This window comes from Penicillium alfredii (genome assembly GCF_028826965.1).
Source record: "Penicillium alfredii strain IBT 34128 chromosome Unknown utg000001l_segment0_segment0, whole genome shotgun sequence".
Lineage (NCBI taxonomy): Eukaryota > Fungi > Ascomycota > Eurotiomycetes > Eurotiales > Aspergillaceae > Penicillium > Penicillium alfredii.
Window position 1 is genome coordinate 1,306,708 of NW_026622698.1, and position 14,790 is coordinate 1,321,497.

General features: G+C 53.7%; 6 protein-coding genes across 6 annotated transcripts; 2 read left to right on the plus strand and 4 right to left on the minus strand.

Annotated features, from left to right (window-relative positions):
* Positions 1-515: 515 nt before the first annotated feature.
* NUU61_000480 (benzoate 4-monooxygenase cytochrome P450) lies at positions 516-1,950 on the minus strand (the record flags this gene model as incomplete). The annotated part of the gene is made up of 2 exons (XM_056651064.1): positions 516-1,476; positions 1,541-1,950. 2 exons carry the CDS (start codon positions 1,948-1,950, stop codon positions 516-518), a joined length of 1,371 nt encoding a protein of 456 aa, XP_056515914.1.
* Positions 1,951-3,182: 1,232 nt separating this feature from the next.
* met16 (phosphoadenylyl-sulfate reductase (thioredoxin)) lies at positions 3,183-4,176 on the minus strand (the record flags this gene model as incomplete). The annotated part of the gene is made up of 2 exons (XM_056651065.1): positions 3,183-3,931; positions 3,996-4,176. 2 exons carry the CDS (start codon positions 4,174-4,176, stop codon positions 3,183-3,185), a joined length of 930 nt encoding a protein of 309 aa, XP_056515915.1.
* A 1,187-nt stretch (positions 4,177-5,363) lies between these two features.
* On the plus strand, positions 5,364-6,876 carry NUU61_000482 (phosphoserine phosphatase SerB; the record flags this gene model as incomplete). Its single annotated transcript, XM_056651066.1, has 3 exons — positions 5,364-6,173; positions 6,233-6,490; positions 6,553-6,876. The coding sequence occupies 3 exons, from the start codon at positions 5,364-5,366 to the stop codon at positions 6,874-6,876; spliced, it is 1,392 nt and encodes a 463-aa protein (XP_056515916.1).
* Positions 6,877-7,748: 872 nt separating this feature from the next.
* Positions 7,749-8,993, minus strand: NUU61_000483 (lipoate synthase; the record flags this gene model as incomplete). The annotated part of the gene is made up of 1 exon (XM_056651067.1): positions 7,749-8,993. One exon carries the CDS (start codon positions 8,991-8,993, stop codon positions 7,749-7,751), a length of 1,245 nt encoding a protein of 414 aa, XP_056515917.1.
* A 425-nt stretch (positions 8,994-9,418) lies between these two features.
* NUU61_000484 (uncharacterized protein) lies at positions 9,419-12,021 on the minus strand (the record flags this gene model as incomplete). The annotated part of the gene is made up of 3 exons (XM_056651068.1): positions 9,419-10,372; positions 10,426-11,541; positions 11,782-12,021. The coding sequence occupies 3 exons, from the start codon at positions 12,019-12,021 to the stop codon at positions 9,419-9,421; spliced, it is 2,310 nt and encodes a 769-aa protein (XP_056515918.1).
* A 637-nt stretch (positions 12,022-12,658) lies between these two features.
* NUU61_000485 (putative ribosomal assembly complex component Ipi3) lies at positions 12,659-14,374 on the plus strand (the record flags this gene model as incomplete). Its single annotated transcript, XM_056651069.1, has 2 exons — positions 12,659-13,003; positions 13,073-14,374. 2 exons carry the CDS (start codon positions 12,659-12,661, stop codon positions 14,372-14,374), a joined length of 1,647 nt encoding a protein of 548 aa, XP_056515919.1.
* Positions 14,375-14,790: the final 416 nt, after the last annotated feature.

The following is a 14,790-nucleotide window of genomic DNA, read 5'->3' on the forward strand; positions in this document are numbered from 1 at the left end:
TGCTATCTTGATCGATCTGAGTAAATCCTATTCGATATTTCTTGAAGCTAACCCGCCTGCATCCCTCAGAACATTCTGAAGCGGATCCCTCGATTCGCTTCTACCCTATATGATTGCTGATCAAATCAAGTTTACTCGTACTATAGGGCTTTTTACATTCCCGAGAAAAACAGCTTAGAGGGCTTTTAATGAAATCTATTCTCCGGACATGGGAGGGGGTTATATAATTTTCTATTGGGGCCAAGCAAATAATACAGTAATTAAAACCAGCGCAGCGGAAATATTAAAGTGGTAACCATGTCACACAGTGTAGGGGATGAAAAGCCAAAATGACTTAGCAGGATGGCCTAGATTACCACTAACAATCCCTTGGAATTTAAGCCTAGTTGCAGCGGTCTGCACTGGTCGCGGATACTCAGTGTATTCCCTCTATGGCCGTAAAAGATGGCAGTGAAAAGGGTACATGCTATATTATAACTATAAAATACAAATTGACTTATGGACCCGTGTCCGTTCTACAGACTAGGCCCTCTTCCCTCCTGATGAAAAGCAGGCACTTTGTAAGTATGAGTCTTTTCCCACATCCACTCTCGCGCCTGTGGCACTGAAAAATCCACAAGATTCTCCACATCCAGGGGTTCCTCCTTGAGTCCCCGAGCCCGAATGAACCGCGCACTCGACAGCGGTCGTTCCCCTCGAGCAAATCCCCCAATCGCCTTCGCCCACTCCCCGAAGAGATGCTTCGTCTGCGGCGCAGTCCGAAGCACAAAGTAAAAGGAGTGGAACAAGCATTCATATTCGCTCAGGGTAACCGAGCCACCCGCGCGATGGATCTCCTGTGCCACCAAACGCACCGAATCGGCAATTTGCTCCTGGCCCAAAGCCATCCAGACAGGACACGTGCCCGTCCAGTCATCTGAAGCAGCCGGGCTTGCGAGTGGATGGGCTAGCATCCCCGCTTCACAGTACAAGTTTGCGCGGGCTGGCCGAGTGGGCCAGGCTGGACAGGTAGGGTAGCTTTTCTTCAAGTATGGGAGCTTATCGTTGGGAAGAGGGAGGGTATCACAATAAGCGTTGCGCTCGCAGGACGGGAGGGAATTAGTGAGATCGGACGCTGGGCCGACAAGTGCCATACCTGCTGGCACTTTTGGTGATGAGGATGACAGTGAAATCTTCGCTCCGTGGAAGGTGACGGTTGCTTCCCGGCGCTGCAATTGAAGCAAGATCTGAAGCAGGCCCAGGGCTAGACAAGCACCTGAACTGTCGCCGGCTATCACGATAGACGATGCGGGGATAGGCTCATGAGGACTTCCAGCGGGCGGGTGCAGCAGGGCTAGATATGCCTGGAAGACATCTAGTAGAGCAGCCGGGAAAGGATTCTGCGGTGCCAATCGCTGCCGCACAAGCAGGGCCTTCGCCCCTGTTGCTTGGGCAAGGGTTACCGCCGTCTTGCGATAGCATGATGGGGTATTCACACTAGCCAGGCGTTAGAATGCGCGCACATATATGTAAACTTTCGGTGGGTAAAAAAAGAACCTACACAAAAGTTCCGCCATAGATATAGAAAATGGTCAAAGGGCTCTTCGTCTCAGCCGACAACCGATCGAATTTCTCCTTCTCCCCGATCGAAGGCTCCGGCGTATCCTTCTTCACATTGGCACGATAGCCGACCCATTCAAAGTCGAGTGGAGCCGAGGCCGGATGATCGTATCGCACCTGATGCACATTGGCCTCATCGACCAGTTGGAGGAGAGATTCACAAGAGGTATCACCTGCCGAGCTTGAGCTAGGGAGAGTAAACTTGCTCACCCAGAGAGGCCCCTTGACAGGATCATCCCGACAGATGAGCTTTTGATGGTCGGAGATAGAGATATTGTGGACAGCCTTCATGTATTCGGCGCGCACTTTCCGCCCGGCGGCTATCAGGTGCTTGGGGTTTTCGAAGTCCATGCTGTTGGTGGTTGAAACATGTTAAGTTTGGGATTGACGAGGGGACTTCTTTATGATGCTCGCAAGGTTACTATCATCTGAGGTAAGCGCTAAACGTCGGTTTGGGGGCGTTTTTTATTTTTATTTTTATTTTCATCCACTAACGGATAAGCCGCGTAGATTACCCGCGTAGGTTTTGGCTCTCACGAAATCCCCGGTTCTTGGCGTGTATCCGTGATTGATTGATTGATCGATAGGGCTGCATATAGCCCCCTAGCAAGCATATAGTTGGATAACTGACCACCACTGAATCCTTGCTGCTGTCTGTTTTTTGTTTTTACCTTTTTTTTGTCATACTGTCTCTTTAAAGTAATTAATATGTCTTTAGTTCTTTTTTGCTTCTATCATTTTCTTACCATAAAAGTCAGGACTTTAATTAGTTTGAATGACACTACTTAGGTAAAGCAGCACACGAGTCCTCCAAAAGCTAATCCATCAAGCAAAAACTCTGCCTGAATAAACTTTAAAACCCTAACTCTGTTTCTCCGAAAACGGAGCTTGCGTCAGAGCCACCTCACCGTCTTTTCCTCCCAACTCGGATATACGCTGTGCCGGCAGCTTCATCCACGAACGAGGCGACCGACTACACAAGTATATCAAGCTGGATGGGACGAACACTTATAATTAACGATGATGAGCAATGTAAACCTTAAAATACAATAATTTCAAAGTAATCCATTGGTTAGAACTCATCATGGTGGCATGTCGATGTCAAGAAATCGTTTTAAGTTAGGGTTGGTGGCACACGTGACCGTCACTTTGCGACACTTTTGAACGATGCGACTCCAAAAAACTAAGGATTAAGATCTAGCAAGGAGAGGATTTGTAGAGAAAATATTTGAATCGAATAAATGTATGTTTTTGCATATAGCATGCGAGTCATTATCATATCCCACAACTCCGAAGGGGTGCGAGAGCCAAATTCTCAACTCCCTATGTACAGAAAATCACTCGACAGAGGATGGGGTTGGTATGCAACAAATGTACTCTTTTGTAGCATCATTTTTGACAGGGACTTGTGTGTGTCCCTGGAACATAAAATCCAACATCACCAGGATGCAACTCATCTTTAAACCACACCGCTGAAAAAAAGAACATCAAGACCCAGATAGGTATCGCCCGAATGAAAACGCCAGGGGGTATGCGATAGAAAAAAGAATGCAAGACAAGAGAGAATAAAAGGGGAGAAACGATCACTGAGCGGCAGCGGACAACTGCGTCTGCAATGCCTGCGTCAGAGTCTCCTCCTGGCGCTTGCGTTCCATCTCCATCAGGAATTGGGCGTACTTGGAGCGGGGGTTGTGGATGCCGCACTCGGTCTTCTGCTGGCCCTTCCAGCGGCCTGAGCGCTCGTCCTCGTTGTCAGAGACAGGCTGGGTCGAGTGCCAGTCACCGATGCTCTTGTAGCCGCGGTCGAGGAGCTCGTTGTAGGGCACGTTGTTCTCCTTGACGTACTTCTTGACCTGGTCGAAGGACCAGTTGGCCAAGGGGTTGATCTTGATGAGGCCGGCCTCGTCGACTTCGATGATGTCGAGGTCACCACGCTTGCCACCCTGACTGCGGCGGCGACCCGTGAGGACGGCGTGGACATTGAGTTCCCGGTAGGCACGCTGGGCGGGCTCGACCTTGGCCACCCAGTCGTAGAGCTGGTCGTCGACCTCCCAGAGGCGGGAGCCGTACTTGGCCTCAAATTCCGCGGCAGTGTGGGCGCCAGCGGGCTTGAACACGTGCACGTTGTTGTTGGGGTAACGCTCCCGCACGCGGTCAACGAGAGACAGAGTCTCAGAGAAGTGGTGCAGCGTGTCCAGAAAGACGAGGTCGACCATCTGTGGCCGCGGCACCTCCAGCTTGGATAGCATGTCCAGCGTGACCAGCCCCGTCAGCCCGAAGGCAGTGGTTTGGAAGAGGTGAGGGAGCGAGGTGATGCACCATCTCAAGATATCTGTGGGTAACGAGTCAGAACCAAACCGCTTAAGATTAGGAGGGGTAACAGGGGTGGTACGAACCTTGAGGCTCGAGGAATTGCAGCTGGCGGTTAAGGAACTGGAGGTGAGGCTTGGTGAAGACAATCTCAGGGATATAGTCATCACTTGAGCCACCACTGACATAGCCAGACTCAGTGTTGGCGTCTCGCAAGTCGAGACTGTCCACATCTGAGGGGTAATTGACAGGCATTTTGGCCGGCATTGTGTTTGAGTAACTATGGAGGGAAATATGTAGAGCGAGGGCAAAGGAAGTATATGATGTGAGATGCCGGAAGCAATAGCCGGGTACCAAACTTCAAAGGGGGAGGCGAAGGGAGTGGGAAAGGAAAGTAGAGGATGACAATGGGGGATATAAGAAAGAGCAAGGAAAATCACATCATTTCGGAGCTCGTGCCTGGCGTCCTGGTCCGGAGCCCTGCCTCTGCCGGCTCATTCTGCCGATGCTCGATCACGACATCTCACAATACCGCCTGCCGCATTAGGCGAAGTTGCTGAAAAATTGCACCATCGCCGAGCACGCAATACCTGCGCCACGGGTGCCTGTGGGCCGCCGGACCCGACATGGCAATGTATCTTTTGCGTGGAGTCTTCATTCCAAACATTCTCGTAGGCTGCTGGGCCTTGGAGGACCCATCGCTGAGAAATCCACCCCGATTCCCCCGAATCTCCGAGAAGGATCCGCTGTGTATGCTGACCAATGCATATCTGCCTCGGATCTGGGGGCTGCCCGCGATGATGTTAGCATCCGTGTAGACTGAAGAAAACCTGGATTTACCTGTCAGCCAACGGAGTGGCGAACCAGCATGATTTTGGCTTGGTGGTGGTCCTTGACAATCTGACCCGATGCTGGAGGCCTGTTCTTTCTCGAGCCATCCTGCTTGCCCCTCTTGAAGCTTGGTGACTCTCACGTGAGTGGCACGTGACATCATTCCATTCTATAGAAGGGATTGATTTCTCCAATTGCAAGTGCCCATACTCTGTGTATAGCTCCCTACCAAAATAACGCGTCATTGTATTTATTCCCAACAATATAGCATCAGACTCCTGATAAAATAATTCCTCTGTCTTGACCACTCATCCATGGATACATAGCGCACATGTTCCAGGATAGACTTGGTTTGAGCCGGGCTTTAAACTTGGTTCCATGTATACTGGTGACAACTATCGAAGTAGATCCTATGTAGGTGGACCAGCTAGCTGGTACATCTGATTTGAATTCAGAAAGCTATCTAGCAAAATACTTGTCTTTTTGTGTAGATGATATCTCTGCATGGATGATCTCTATTGCTCTGGAATCCAGTTAGTTGACCGGGATCATGTGACCCAGACCCACGTGTCGATCGATGCAGGACGTTTTTTGATGGAGGGGCATTTTGTGATCTCAAAGGCATGGCCGACTCTTCTCGCCCCGCGCGGCCATCTCTCGGCCAGATGCGCAGCAGCTCGTTCCTACAGGACCACCAGCAGTACAAGCCCCCCATCCCCATCACCCAGAACATTGGCGAGGTGCTAGGCAACCAGCTCGACGAGAAACTGGCCGTCACGAACCCGATCAGCCCCGATCCGGAGAAGGTCACCGACAGTGGCATTATCCACAGTATCTTCAACCACCAAGCAAACCCGCTGCCCAGCGGCACGCCGCGGGTCGTCGCGACCATCTTCTACAAGGCCGCCCATCCGGTCCACCCGCACCTCCACCCCGATGTGCCCTCCAACGTTACGTTCGGCGACAAGCTGCAGTCGCCCAGAGTGCCCGAGGGTTCCGCACCGACGGACGACATGGAAAAGATCCCGCGCGAGCCGCCTGCCCCGGAGCCCGAGCCTCTGGACCACTTGTACGGGCCATTCGTGTCGCAGCTGTGCTTGACCAATTTCCTCCAGATCCTCGAAACGCTGCCCACCCCCTACCAGCGCATGAACACGTCGCACCGATGTCTCGACCGTGATGACCAGCCGCACGTCGTCGAAGTCACCTTCTCGCCGCCGCCCAACCCCGAATATCTGCCCTTTGACGATCTGCGCAAGCATGAGAATATCTGGCGGTTCGAGCGTGAGTGGAACGTCGAGGTCGTGCTACAACGGGAGAGTGTCTTTCGCCGGCATAAGCGGCTGGCCGTATTCGACATGGACAGCACCCTGATCCAGAACGAGGTCATTGACGAAATCGCCAAGTTCATTGGTGTCGAGAAAGAGGTTTCCGTAGGTTTCTTCCCATTCAGACATTCTTTGGACTGCATCGAAGTTGACCATCGCCTTAGGAAATCACGGAGCGCGCCATGAATGGCGAACTAGATTTCTCCGCCTCGTTGAAGGAGCGTGTTGGCCTTCTCAAGGGCGTCCCGGCCGACGTTTTCGACAAACTCAAGTCCGTCCTGACGATCTCCCCCGGCGCGCGCGAGCTCTGCCGAGCCTTGAAAGTGTTGGGGTACCGGATCGCCGTGCTGAGCGGCGGTTTCCAGCCACTGGCCGAGTGGCTCGCCGAGCAACTCGGCATTGACCATGCAGTCGCCAACCACGTAAGTCACCCTTACACTGACCAGAAGCTGCAGGGAATCAGCATTCTAATTCACATCGTCAGCTGGAAATCGACCCAACCTCCCAGACCCTCACCGGGAAATTGGTCCCGGGCTACCCCATAATCGACGCAACTCAGAAGCGCTCCTTGCTCAAATCCATCGCTGCCGAGAACAACATCCCCATCGCGCAGACCATGGCTGTCGGCGACGGCGCCAACGATCTCCTAATGCTCCATGCTGCAGGCCTCGGCGTCGCCTGGCGCGCCAAGTCGAAGGTGCAGCTCGAGGCGCCCACCCGCCTCAACGGGGAGAGCCTGATCGAGATCCTCCATCTTCTTGGCCTGGGCAAGCAGGATATCAAGGAGTTGATCTCGGAACAGAAGTAGATCTTCTCCTTTTCATTTTTTCCCCTTTGCTACAATCCTTCTCGGACTTCATCAGTATAGTGGGCACCCTTGCCCGCGGGAATGATTGCTCGTCATTACAACTCACTTTCGAACATTCGTGATGTCCCTATTCTGGTCGATTCCGAGACAGCTTGGGAGCTGCACTCTATGCGCTTGGCCTGCATTTCATTGTTCTTTTGAGAAGCCTGGAGTTCGTTCTTTTTTTTTTTTTTTTTGTTTATATCGGCGGGAATGTCACGAGCAGTGAGTGGTGGTATTATAGGTGGTGTAGGATTTGGTCTACTTCACCTTGTACCTCGATTCGCAGTGAACCCACAGTGGAGGGCAATGTATACTGAAGGGGGCGTAGGTGTGAGAAGTAGCGATAAGGCAGGCGAAAATAGTTTTCTTTTCTTTTCCTTTTTTTTATGACCGACACGTCGTCAATCGAGAGATGAATTTTACCACCTGCGTGGCTTTTCGACCATGAATTGGAAATATGTGTGGCATTCGAAGTGTTCGTCGGGCTGTACTGACGAGGGTTGATTGCTCGTGCAGTAACATGTACATCCATGGACGTATAGAAAAAGAAAAAAAAAAGGACAACTTCGACAGATGGTCATACAAAAACAAGACAAGACACTTCTAATGTTGAGATGTTGAAAACCAGCCAAACCCCCCAGATCAAAGCAAAAACCCCCAAACAAAACCAAGACAATGCAAATTCGTGCCAATAGAAAGGAAAAGAACAGGGCCAGTAGTCTTAGGGTAAAGACATCAGACCAGAAAACAGCAAGTTAGGTTATGTAGTTATGTTATATGAACGGTAATGTCCAAGAGGAAGGAGGAAGAAACTCAATGAAGAACATAGATTAGCGGGCTGCCTCGTCGGCCGCGACGGCAGGCTGCTCGACAGTGCCCTCGGCAGTGGGCGAGGCGGCACGGCGCTTCTTCAGGACGTTCTCAATGAATGCCTCGCCGGCCTTATAGCTGCTGCGGACCAACGGGCCCGAAGCGCAGTAGAGGAAGCCCATATCAAGGGCACGCTGGCGCCAGAGCTCGAAGCGGTCGGGGGTAACGTATTCATGGACGGCCATATGGCGCTTCGTCGGGCGCATGTACTGGCCGAAAGTGACAACGTCGACATTAACAGCGCGGAGCTGGCGCAGAGTATCCCAGAGCTGTTCGTCTGTTTCGCCGAGGCCGAGCATGAGCGAGGTCTTGGTGATGAGGTCGGGACGGGCAGCCTTGGCGGCGCCGAGGACGCGGATCGACTGCTGGAATTTGGCGCGGCGGTCGCGCACGTACGGGGTGAGGGCCTCGACGGTCTCGACGTTGTGGGCGTAGACGTCGAGCCCGGACCGCGCGACCAGCGCCACCATGTCCTCATCTCCGGCGTAATCACCCGTCAGACACTCGACCAGCATACTTGGCTTCTTCTGCTTGATTTTTATCACGGTCTCGGCGAAGTGCCGTGCGCCGCCGTCCACCAGGTCGTCGCGGTCGACGCTCGTCAGCACCACGTACCCCAGGCCCCAGCGCGAGATTGCCTCGGCCGTATTCTCGGGCTCGTGCGGGTCGAGTGGCGGAGGTGCCCGCGATGTCTTGACACTGCAGAACCGGCAGCCGCGTGTGCATGTGTCGCCCATGAGCATGATAGTCGCCGTCGCCGAGGACTTGTCATTTCCGCCCCAGCAGTCCGAGATATTGGGACAGCGCGCCTCCTCGCAGACAGTGTGCAGGTTGAGACCCCGGAGGTCCTTCTTGAGTCGCTGATAGTTCTTCGAGTCGGGGATGGGGGTCTTGAGCCACGAGGGCAGCCGGGTCATTTCCTTCTTGCGGCCGGCGGGACCGACGAGCGCCGTTTTCAGGGTGTAGGCTTCGGACGGATCAAGGGGTTCATCCTGCTGGCCTCCGGATACGAAATCTGCAAACGACGGGCCTGCGTTGAGCTTATCTTGGAAAGTCGTTGCTCGGCGCCGGGTGGCTCCTGTGGCGGATGACGGGTCGGCGGTGGCGTAGCCTCGACAGCCGATGGACGGAATTGAGATCGGTGCGGGAGAGAGGGTAGCTCTCACGGCAGACAAATGCCGTAGACTACGTGTAGGTACTGCCATTGTGTGTGTGTTTGTGAATGGGAAGGAGAGAGTCGGCGGACGCAGCAGTTTGCAATTCGAATTCCGCGGGAAAATCGCATGACTAAGCGATCTGCACTCGGGCAACTTGTGTTCCGATCATTTGATTCGCCTGCGACTTCTACACTGACAAGATGAAGACGAGATAATGAATTATTGCAAAGCATTATGATTATGGTTGCTATGCTACTAACACTAATTGTACATCTCAGACAAAATAAATGAAACAGGCCGAAGGAGCGAATCGCGATGCAAGGGTATGAAGATACACGAAGATAAAAAAGCAAATCAAGGAAATCGTTGCTCTGGTCAGAGTCAAAGCGGATGTGAGAATGACAGGAGATATGGAGAGAGTATCAAAAGAGAGATAGATGAAAAAATAAGGAAAACCTGGGGAAATGAAAGGGTCAACGCTGTGCGTTAGTCTCAAGCACGTCGGCCAGAACTTCAACGGCCGATTTCAAAGTTTCGTCGGCCCGGCCGCAGATGGCGAAAAGGAGGTTATCGACAATTTTCTCGAATTCTCGGCGCAGCTCCATGCTGCGAGACCCGAGAACTCGGTCTTTGATTCGACTAGGAGACCCAGACGGGAGCTGGATTCCCAGCGTGCTATATGCTTTTGTGGGGACGGCGTCGACGGCATAGGTGTCGTTGCGGGTCGACGCAGAGGGTTTGCGGCGATGGGTGTTGGATAGTGTGACGAGATAGTTGCGGGCAATGAGAGCGGCGCAGAGTCCATCAAGGAGATTCTCTGCGACATTAGGGAAAATGGCGCGGAAGGGCCGAACGAGAGCCTTTTCGTCGCTGTTTCGTAGGAATACCATAACAGGTGACTCCAGTCGGAGCATATGGCGAGGGAAATCTTTCACAGAATGGTCGAGCTCGTCCAGCGTCCATTCGTCGTCCCAAAGTCTTTGCTTTTCCAAATCATCCTTGTCGGACGCGTTGGACGTCCGCCCTGGGGAGTCGGTGGATGGCGAAGATCCTTTGGGACTGACACTTCCTGATCGAATTTCAGGTTTGGGGGATGTGGCGCGCTCTCCCTGCGCGGATTCAGACCTCTCGCAGACCACAGTAGATGTGACGCTGTCGGAGGTCAATGATCCGGGATCGGTATAAGCGTCGTCATCTTTGCTGTCGGTGTAGCTCTCTAGCGAGAACCTCGAATCGCGGGTGCCATATCCACTGTCAGACATATCTTGTGGCGTATCTGGACTAAATGCGGATACCTCTTCCTGACGCTGGTCAGGGGTTGCTGGTGCTGCTTTCGGCAATAGGGATGGAGGAAGAGGTATAGATGGCGAAGACTGTCGAGCGATATCAACCAGTTTTGGCTTTGTTTTACTAGCAACAGCGAGTCTCTGGATGAGAGTTAGCAGACGATCTTCAAGGATGAAAACTGGATTCAACTGACCACGGGTGCTTCGAGGGCTTTGGCGCCGGGAATGATGTCCAGTGGAGGCATTGGAGGATCCTTTTCAACAATTTGGCATTTGCGTCGATTGAACTCTTTGGGACTTTCGGCGTGGTCGTTTGGCGTATCAAACGGAACGTTGTGCAACCATCGCTGGCAATACGAGAAAGTGCTTGGGACCCAGCTGGCTCCACTCGAACCCGTCGCTGTTCTGGGCCTTTGAATCCTCGGGGAGCTGCCTGATGTAGATTCTTTCTCGCTTGGCGCAGGTTCGGGAGATGTGACTGACGACGCTCTGTCTGGATCGGTTTGCTCCGATGGCTCCGTAGACTCACACTGCCGTACGAGATTGGAATGTGCTTCGTGGACATTCGTCACGTCTGTCCTTCGTTGGTCTTGGGCAAGCTCGTCCCGCTCTGGCGGCCGATATGCCTTGTACCGGACCCGTTTGTCTTCGATCTTCTCAATGGGTGGAATATCTTCCCGTGCAGGCTTCTCCGGTTCGGGCTTGGGTTCGGGTTTCGCAACAAATTTGGGTTCTGAGAAAGACTGGTCGGCCCCCGCGCTCGCAGGACGAGACTCTGATATTGGAGAACCTGGAAACAGCCCAAAGGCCTCCATGCTCGCGGAGGTCAGATTCTGGTCTGAGCGCCATGTTCGCAACGTGTGGCCGGCCGGCGGCTTGGATGCTTTGATAGGTCTCTCTGGTAGTGGCGGTGCGCCATCAAGCGATACCGGTGATGTCGGGAGCATGAGCGGGAAGGGCTCCTTCATCCTGCGAACGGAGCGAAACGGGGAGATGCAGACAGGGCCTCGATCTGCTGGCCGCCGCGACAAAGAGGGAGACTGTTCATGGGAGTCGGAACGTGGCACGGCTGGCGGCGGTACAAATGAAAGGGAAGTCGGAGGCTGTCTGCTCCGCCTCGGTTGGTATGTCGGAGACCATCGGCGCGGCGAGGGGATAATATCCGCGGGCATGGCATCCTGGCTGATGGACGACGAATTGGAACCTTGGTTTCTTATATGAGTTTGGATCCGGGCTGGGAAGCATGGATTGTTGGGCCTCTTCGAGGCACCGTCCACGGCGGACATGGTGCGCCCCAAGAGCGAAGCACCCTGGATGCTCGAAAAAAGCAAATGGTTGCACAAGAGTCACCCAGATGAGAACCAGATCTAATGGTGCAAGAAAACAATCACTCCAAACAAAACACAAGCAAAAAAAAAAAAAAAAAAAAGAGGAAAATCGCCTAATGCAGGGGCTCGATATGTCCTTATACAGCGCGAATGCCGCTAGCCAGGTAGTTCGCAGTGGATATAGGGTCACCAGGCGCAACAGGATATCCCTTGACACAACACCCTGCCATGAAGAAGCCCAAGCATGTCAAGCGGACCATCGCCCCCTTCAGGAACAAGAGAGGGTTGGCCCTCTTTCTGGACGAAGAGATTTGAAAGCCCGGCATGGAGCGCAATAATAGTAGGAATGAGCTCGGGACCCGTCCTTGCATTCCAGAGCCCGGTGAGCTTCAGTGACCGGCGAATAATCATTGGCCCCTGGAGCCCATCTGGAAGGCCCTTCTCATCGCCGACCATCGTCATCGCGCGCAGCGTGGATGGAAGAGGAATGAGACAAATGGGATGAGAGAGGGGCGCAAAGGGGAGTCATGGCGAATCAGCACTCTTGACAAGGGCCATAGGATCGACTAGAGGGTGTATCAAAGCGGGTCTCCATTGGATGTTGTGTCTCGTTGCAACGGCAATCAGCCCCTGGTTAGGGCAAGGTGAGCTGTATCCCTTGCTTTGCTGGTTCATGCCAATGTTTTTGTTCTTGGGGCATCGAAGGCGCAAATTAGCTATAAATGTTTCTGCAGATTCCTGATGTGCCTCGGCTCAGACATGCCCTGACAACCCAGTCTGTAGTAGTGTAATAATGCCATGTTGAGGCGAGTGGTAGGTGTTGGGTTAGCTGCGACGAGTGCCAGCGCCAGCTCGCCAGTTCCGATTGACAGGTCCAACTCCACCCGGCACAGATCTCAGATGAAACAGACTTTTCTGCTCTGTCAATAATGAGACGGGAGATCGTGAGATTCGTCGCCCGTGGTCGATGGCTCGCATTTCCTGGTAGACGGACCAAACACTGCAAACTGCTTATCGATTGTAGAAGGGAGAAAAGATGCAAAAAGAAAAAAAAGTTAGGATTTCACCTTCACCCACCATTGTCTTCGCCCCATTCCTCATGCTTTCCGAGTCGTTTGTCGCATCGACTCTGACATCTGCCAAAACCCCGGCGGCCACGCTCAGAGATGTAGGGATCTGCGTGCACGAAGTCCAGCCTTCGTCGATACTGCGCTCCACCTTCAAGAAGAGCTCGACCGCAGCGAATTGCCTGGCTGTCAGCCCCGCACATATCTTCGCTGCGCAAGCCGAGAAGGCGGTGGTGCATGTCTACAGTCGGGAAAAAGGCAATCAGGAGGCGATCGTACCTTTTCCGGAGCGCATTCGCAGCATTGCCGTCGCCGGTGCCAAGTATGGTGATGTATTGGTCTTGGGGACTGAGGGGGGGCGATTGATCTTGTGGGAGGTAAGTTGATCCCAGTTAACATGTTTCGCTTTCTAATGATTGTCAATGGCTTCTGACTTGTTCTTCTAGACCTGTACAGGGCGCCAGGTAGCCACCACGGCCTCCCACCTGCAACCCGTCACCTGTCTAGCGGTTGATCCCACGTCCAACCTTATCCTCTCCGGCTCCTCAGACGCAAGTGTACATGTCTGGTCGATTCCAGCCATCCTCTCATTCTCCAAACCCGCGGTCAGCCGAGACCGACAGCCCCCGAACTCGCCCATCCGGACCTTCTCGAACCACCGCGCCGCTATCACGTCGATCGCCGTCGGGCACAGCAATGGCCGACACAACATCGCAGTGTCAACGGCAAAGGATAACACGGCTGTCGCATGGGACTACCATACTGGCCACACACTGCGCACCTTTCTCCTCCCCTTCTCTGCAAAGTGCGTGGCCCTAGACCCGGTCGACCGAGCCTTCTACGTGGGTTATGAAGATGGAAGCGTGCAATCGGTAGACTTCTACCGAAGCCAGTCTGTGCAACATCCTCTCCACGACGCATCAGTACAGTCGACTCCGGCGCAGGTATCCACCGAGGACCGATGGCTCCCGCCCGCAGCGGACTCGGGCGCCGTGCATGCCCTGTCTCTCAGCTATGACGGCACGACACTGCTATCGGCACACGAGGGCGGCAAGGTGCTATCGTGGAATACCGCGCGGCGCAGATTCGCGGCCTCCATGGCCGATTACACCCACCCCATCACGAATCTGACAATGTTGCCGCCCGGCGGTCTGCCGCACCCGGCGCTGCAAGTCAAGCGGGCTGCGCACACCATCGTCAAGCCGCGCCACGACAACGCCTTCTCGGATCCGTCGCATGCGCCGGGCGCCGTGCCGGCCGAGTACCAGTTCCACACTCACCTACTCGCCCCGCCGGAATCGCGCCCGACACAATTTTCCCAGGCGCTCACCCACGCATCGTTCCCCGACGCCATGATCGAGGAGGGACTCGCCGAGCTAGCCGCTCTCCGTCAACCTGGCGGCGGGGACTCTACTCATGGTGTCTCTCCGACTCCCGCAGCAACCGGGAACCCCGAAGATATCGCCGCGCACGAGAATCAGGTCGTGGGTCTGGAAACAGAAGTCTCCCAGCTCAAGAAGCAGGTCTCAGTCAACGAAACCGCCCGGCATGCCACTGCGGATGAGGTCGTGCAGCTGCGCTCCGATCTAGCTCATATGCAAGATTACATCAACGAACTGCACGAGAAACAGGAGACCGCACAGCGCGAGAAAGTGCTGCGCCAAGCACGGAAGGAGGAGCGCGAGACCCGGCGCCGCGAGGCATGGTTTGCCGCAGAAAAAAGGGTCGCAGTGGCGATGTCGCCATGAAGAAGATGGAGGTGGATGACGGCGTCTTGACCAGTGACACCGATGATCAGAGCGACGAATAAATGCTCGTGATAAAAAATGGGTTGGGGGATTTCTGCATCTGGGGACTCGGCGCAACGGCTTCTGTTGTCTATATGGATCATCGATGTCTAGGTTTCTTACTGAGCCTTGGAATATACCAATTTTCTATACGGAAGTAGACCTGATAACTTCAAGCTTCAATTCATACCCAAATTACCCCGTATCGAACGTAAATTAGACCAGAAATCCCGAAGTAGCCCGAAAAGAGGTGCGAACAGGAAAGACCCGAAAGACAACAAAGTCATGCTATCCCAATGCAACCTTGAAGCATATAACCACAACGCCCAACATAAAGCAAAGCCAAGCAAAGCACCGCTGAAAATGCAAGGCAAAGA